We start from the raw sequence: 6,173 nt of genomic DNA, 5'->3' as shown, positions 1-6,173 counted from the left end.
ATAGATGATAGATAGCTCTGTTTTGGGTGTGTGCGTGGCTCGAAAGTGTGCGAGAGAGCGAGAAGTCTCTGTAGCCGAGCGGGTGGGGCGCGCTCTCGCTCGCGTCCAGCCAGCTCCGTGGGAAGTTGCTGGGCTCCGCGGGAGCGCCCTCAGAAGGGCGCAGGTGGGCGAGGGCGCGCGTCTTGCCAGTGGCCCGTCGGAGTTTCCTGCTCTCCCTTCTCCGCCTGGGGAGCGAGCGAGCGAGGAGCGCGGCGCTCTTGCGAGGCAGAGGCGGAGAAGCGCGCAGGGGGCCGTCCCCACGTGGCGCTGACGCTGCTGCTCGGTACCACCGGACCGAGCCCGGGCTATAAAGCGAGCCGGGAGCGGGGAAGGCAGTGCTCGAGCGGGCGCCACTGGCTGCGGACGGCGCTGGCTCCGCCACCGACGAGAGTCTGCCGGGCGCGCCCCCTGCGCCGCCGCCGCCGCCTCCTCCTCCGCCTCCCTCGCGCCCCGCGACTGGCTTCAGCGAACCGCGCGGCGTTTCTCGCTGCCGTCTGGGATCTGCTCCGCCGGCGACTGGGAGCAGAAGCCGCCCCTCGTGGGTGGGGAGGTCCTACCTGCCTCGCCGCCCTTTCAACTCTCCGGGACCCTCCCGGCGAAGGTAAGCGGGACTTTCGTCGTCTCCCGGCCCCGGCGGCTTCTGAATGGCTTCCTGAGGAGCCCCTCCCTTCTAGGCTGGACTTATTGGCGACTTTGCGGGAGAGGCGGAAGACGGGGTCGACTTCGTCCCGTCGATCCGCCCGGAGATGAGCTAGCGAGGGCTGGGAGGGCAGAGGCGAGCCGCGCGCTTCCCTGGCCGAAGGGAGACCCGGAGACGGCAGAATCGGAGCCGGTTCCCTCCCCAGTGGAGATCGCTGCTGCTGCTGCTGCTCCTCCTCTCGTCGGTTATCGTCAGCGGGGACTGGGAAAGCTGAAGGCAGCGGTTGTTCCTGCTGACTGGATTAAGGCTGCTCTTTCTGACTTCCCCAGACCGGACTTGCTTGATCCGCCGGGCAGCCAGAGCTCCCCTTCCTCGCAGGGTGTGTGTTAGGGTCACATCCGCCAACAGCCTACCGAGCTCGGGTTGATGTTTAACCTGGGGAGCCCGTTCACCGAGAGGGGGGGAATCTCTTCCCTGGCACACCTGCACCACCCGCTGCTGGAGGAAAGCAGCTACTCCCAGCACATGGATGGCAACGGGAGCCTGAATGGGAGCGACGGTGGGCAGAAAGGGGGCCTCCCTTACCCCATGTACACCACCTTGGCCCTCATCACCCTCGCCACGCTGCTCATGCTCGTCACCATCTTTGGCAATGTCTTGGTCATCATTGCCATCTTCACCAGCCGAGCGCTCAAGGCCCCTCAGAACCTCTTCCTGGTCTCCTTAGCCTCGGCCGATATCCTGGTGGCCACCTTGGTCATCCCCTTCTCTCTGGCCAACGAGGTGATGGGCCACTGGTATTTTGGCAAAGTGTGGTGCGAGATCTACCTGGCCTTGGACGTGCTCTTCTGCACCTCTTCCATCGTGCATCTCTGTGCCATCAGCCTCGACCGCTACTGGTCCATCACCCAAGCCATTGAGTACAACCTCAAGCGCACGCCGCGCCGCATCAAGAGCATCATTTTCCTTGTCTGGATCATCTCTGCGGTCATCTCCTTCCCACCCCTCATCTCCATCATGAAACAGGGCGACCCTGACAGTCAGCAAGCGAAGCTGAATTCAGAGAGCAAGGAACCCAGCTGCAGCATCAACAAAGAGACGTGGTACATCATCTCTTCCTGCATCGGCTCCTTCTTTGCTCCCTGCCTTATCATGATCCTGGTCTACATGCGTATCTACCAGATTGCCAAGAGGAGGACTCGGGTGCCTCCTGGCAAGAGAGCGGAGGCCGCAGAGAGGAGGCAGAATGGTCTGGCAGATAAGGATGACATGCCCGCAATGACCAAGCTCAATGGGGAGAAGGCAGCCGTGGCAGGAGGAAGCCAGGAGAGGGAAGAAGTCAATGGTATAGACCTGGAGGACACCTCTTCATCGGAACACAATGAGAGCCATCAGACCAGGAAGCAGGAGAGGCCGCAAAGGGGCAAGGGGAAGACCAAGCTAAGCCAGATTAAGCCTGGGGACACTTTGCCAAACAGAGTTGATGAGGAAAGAGATGCGAAAGCTTCCCGGTGGAGAGGCAGGCAGAACCGAGAGAAACGCTTCACTTTTGTGCTGGCGGTTGTGATTGGGGTTTTTGTGGTCTGCTGGTTCCCTTTCTTCTTCACCTACACATTGACTGCCGTTTGTAAGAGCTGCCCCGTGCCCGATACACTCTTCAAGTTCTTCTTCTGGTTTGGTTATTGTAACAGTTCCCTCAACCCTGTCATCTACACCATCTTCAACCATGACTTCAGGAGATCCTTTAAAAAGATTCTCTGCAGGATAGACCGGAAAAGGATTGTGTGAGGGGTGGACTCAAGTTTGTTTACAAGACTTGTTTACAGAAGAGAGGCTCAGCTCTGGCCAGGCTTTGGAAGTGGGTGGTGTCTTATCCAGTGACTGGCCTTTGACTTCTCAAAGACTTCAGGTGACTTTGGCCTTGGCCCAGGTGGAGATGTTTCTGCCCAGTGATGGCTCTAGAGACCTGTTTGTAGGTATTGTTTCTATACGCTTACAAGCTGAGCTTATGGCAAACTGAAATTAACTGATTGGAGTGTGTAAGCCAGGGAAGCAACAAAGATGAAAATATAAGTCATATATTTCAGAAGCACTTTCTTTCTATTTTTGCCCTTTGGACGATATGTCCCTGACATCCTTGCAAAACTACAGTATTGCATCTTTGAGATCTGTACATCTTTAACTTTTGTAGGAGAAAGCAGCTTTGAAACCACTTTAAATATTTCTTGAGAACTTGAAATATATGTGGGGTGGGGAAAAATAAACAAAGACACATCAGAATGAACCTTCAGAGCCATCTCATCCATCTTAAAAATGACAGTATTAAATGCTAAGATTTCCAATGTGGTTTTGGCTTTGTAAACTGATAGCATAAGCTTGACCATGGCCAGTGTTTTATTATACACCCTATATGTATTTTTTTAAAAAAACAACAATGTTTATGTTTTTTGTTTATGCAGTATTGTTAAAAAGCTTTATTTCCTCTTTTCCCATCAGCTGAAAGAAACAAGCATTAAAAGTTTCACAACTGAGAAGCATAGTACCTCTCAAAAGGATGAGCTCCTTTCAGATTTGTGATGCTGAAGAGCAACTGGGTTCTTAAAGGGTTAAGATAAGGTGCTCTTCCCTTGAAGTTACTCCACTGACTGTGTTCAATGCTAACTTATTTCCCCTACCTGTGACTGTAAATAGATAAAATGATAGATGCAGCCTTTTTGTTTTACTTTACAGTGTTACCTGATTTGCATTGATTACATTTTCATTTGTGCAAGGTGTCTGCACAAGAAAACCTTCTTTCGTGCACAAGGACACTTCAGTGTGGGTATGGAATTCTTAAATTATTATTATTTTGGAGTAACCATAAGCATGTCAGCTTTCATTTTTTTTTTCTAATTTCAGGTTTGGTTTATAAACATTTTCTTTGATTTGTCCTAGAGAAAAAGCAAATTATTGGTGTTATTCTACACCATATGTAAAAAACATTCATAGCAACACAGGGAGGAAAACATCTTCCTGATTCCACCCCCCCCACTGTCCCAGCTGATGGCAAATAACTTCCTTGTCCAATAAGACAAACATCCTGAATATGATTAAAAGGGTGTAGGATGGGAAAGCAATTGGGGACGACATTTAAACATTATAAAAAGAGTATTCGTTTAAATAAAAACTGATCACGATAGTTTCTGGCTGGTGATGGTGGTTAAAAACAGACATATATTCACAATGCTAAGGTTACCCGAGTTCTTCCTTGAAGGCAAATTTCTTAGTTGAATTGGCCCTTTTTAATTAAAAAATGTCTCCATTCTACAGAACACAACTGATGCCCCTCCTTTCAGACCAGTCCTCTTCTGACTGTAGAAACAGGCAGCAAGTCTCAGCGCTGCCTCTTAGCTTTGAATGTGACAGCTCTATTCAGTGAAACAAAACAGCTGTCAGATGGGATGCTACAACCAGAGGAAGGGAAGGAGAGGTAGCCACTGAACACTGAAAGTGTTACTTGTGCCCAGCTTTGAAATGGTTTTCTTGTTGGAGAGCCTGCTACACCTGACTTTTCAAATACAGAACTTCCTTTTAAAACGAAGCAATTTTCTAGGGAGAAGAGATGATGACCCTTCCGTAGAACTGCATACTGGTATATACAAAGTTGTGGTGTGTTTCTAAAGTGTGCAGGTGCACACGTATGTTTACACAGTGGGACATGCCATTGGCTATGCCAGCACAGTGCCACAAAACGGCAGTCTTAACAATGGCGTTGCAAACCTGTTGCAAAGATGACTCATTTTAGCAACGCAGGGAGAAAACGCTTAGAAATGAACCAGGGGTTTTGGACTGGTATTTGTATTTCCCTTCCTTTTTTTCTTTTAATGGTGTGATAATACTCCTTGCAGAAAGATGCAATTAGAAAGGCCCCACCATTATAACCTTTGTGATTTTCCCCGCTCATTGTAGCTACTAAAATATGAAACGCCTGAATCTTAATTATTCCCTATTTGCTAGAGAAAGACGAGGATTAGATACGGAGGAGTTTTATTTCCGTTTTAGGCAAACTGCCTGCATTGTGGCTCTGTCCAATGATGTCCTGTGCTAGTTGAATAAGGTACCTCATTTGGGACACATTATGGGGCCTCTTCTCTCAAGGTTTCATAGGAGTGCTCAGGGCAGACTGGCCACTTCTGAGCTGGGGTATTAGTCTCTGACAGATTCTGGCTGGCAAGGAGTTCAATGGTCCTTCAAATGGAAAGCACAGTCTGGTGTCTGGTGTCCATCACTCGGAAGGTGGTGGACTCTCCTTCATTGAAAGCTTTTAAACAGAGTTTGGATGGCGTCAGGGATTCTTGAGTTTGGATGGCATCTGTCAGGGATTCTTTAGCTGTGATTCCTGCAATTGCAGGGGGTTGACCCTCAGGGAATCCTTCCCAACTCTATGGTTCTGTGCTTCTTTAGGATATCAGAGCAGGCACAACACCACAAGGCACAAATCCAGAAGAAGTTAGAAGTGGTTAAGGCTTATTTAGCTGGAACACCAAAGTTGTCTCCAGCCTGTGCACACATGCCTGGAAACTGATTTCTTATGAGTGCGGTATAGCTTTAGTTTATGTATGGAGTTCTAGTTCAAATGTGGAGCTTCCCTGCCCATCAAAGCTGCTCTGCTGTTATTCAGTGGGAGAAGGAATCATGCATACCCATTGGTGTGCACATACAGATGTTCTCCTACCATTGGCATTTACAGGGCCAGAGCCATGTCCAGATGTGTGATAAAGCACTCATGGGACTCTTCTTTCGGGCTGATAGTTTTTAAGGCAGAATAAATCACAATTTTTCAACAGCCAGTCTGAAGTAGCATAAGTAAGAAGTTAACTAACCGTTGCCAGATGATTCTTTTTTTAAAGAATTGCCTCTTTTTTAGGATTTCAATATTAAGTTAATGTATGCATTCATGAAACAAATGGATAATATTGATTTTTCTGGAATGTGTTTTTGAAACTTTAATTGCACCTGGTACAACCACCTCATCAATGCCATTTTTTTTTTGCTTTTTAAGAGAATTATATCTGTAAACAGATATGGCCAGAATGTTTTTTTTATTTACAAAAAATAAGAATAAAAAGTTTACACATTAAAAAGCATGTTACATCTCAACTTGTCTGTATTTTCAGCCATTTCCAGGTTTTATGGACTTACATGGAAATGGGAAACTGACCTTTTAAAGCACCTGCTGAAGTCACCTCTTGTAGTTTGCATAAGTCATTGTTCTGCCTCATGTTAATGTGAACAATGGTCTGCTTCATTGTGCACCGACAGACTGACAAACAAGCCTTTGATATTATTTTGCTTTCTTCTTTGCTGGCACAGCAAACCCATTCATGTACCTCTTAAAGAACAAGGATTAGGGCTTACTGTGTGGGCAATTTATCCTTTGCCTATTTAAGCTGGCCGTGTTTCCACCTCCCTTCTCTCTGTCTCTCAAGTGAAATATTGTGTCCATGTAGTATTT

The 6,173-nt window shown here is 48.1% G+C and overlaps 1 protein-coding gene across 1 annotated transcript; it reads left to right on the top strand.

The window, feature by feature from the left end:
- The first annotated feature begins 396 nt into the window (after positions 1–396).
- Positions 397–5,805, top strand: ADRA2A (adrenoceptor alpha 2A). Its single transcript, XM_081861696.1, has one exon. It carries the CDS (start codon positions 1,106–1,108, stop codon positions 2,465–2,467), a length of 1,362 nt encoding a protein of 453 aa, XP_081717822.1. The 5' UTR covers positions 397–1,105; the 3' UTR covers positions 2,468–5,805.
- The last annotated feature ends 368 nt before the right edge of the window (positions 5,806–6,173 follow it).

The sequence above is a fragment of the Podarcis erhardii genome, assembly GCF_964252035.2.
Source record: "Podarcis erhardii genome assembly, chromosome: 5".
In the NCBI taxonomy this organism is placed as follows: domain Eukaryota; kingdom Metazoa; phylum Chordata; class Lepidosauria; order Squamata; family Lacertidae; genus Podarcis; species Podarcis erhardii.
The sequence above is the reverse complement of the archived record's forward strand: the minus strand, read 5'-3'. Positions and strand labels throughout refer to the sequence as shown.

Bases quoted from the DNA above. Each gene is read 5' to 3' on its own strand.
- ADRA2A (XM_081861696.1), top strand. From the start codon at position 1,106: ATGTTTAACCTGGGGAGCCCGTTCACCGAGAGGGGGGGAATCTCTTCC.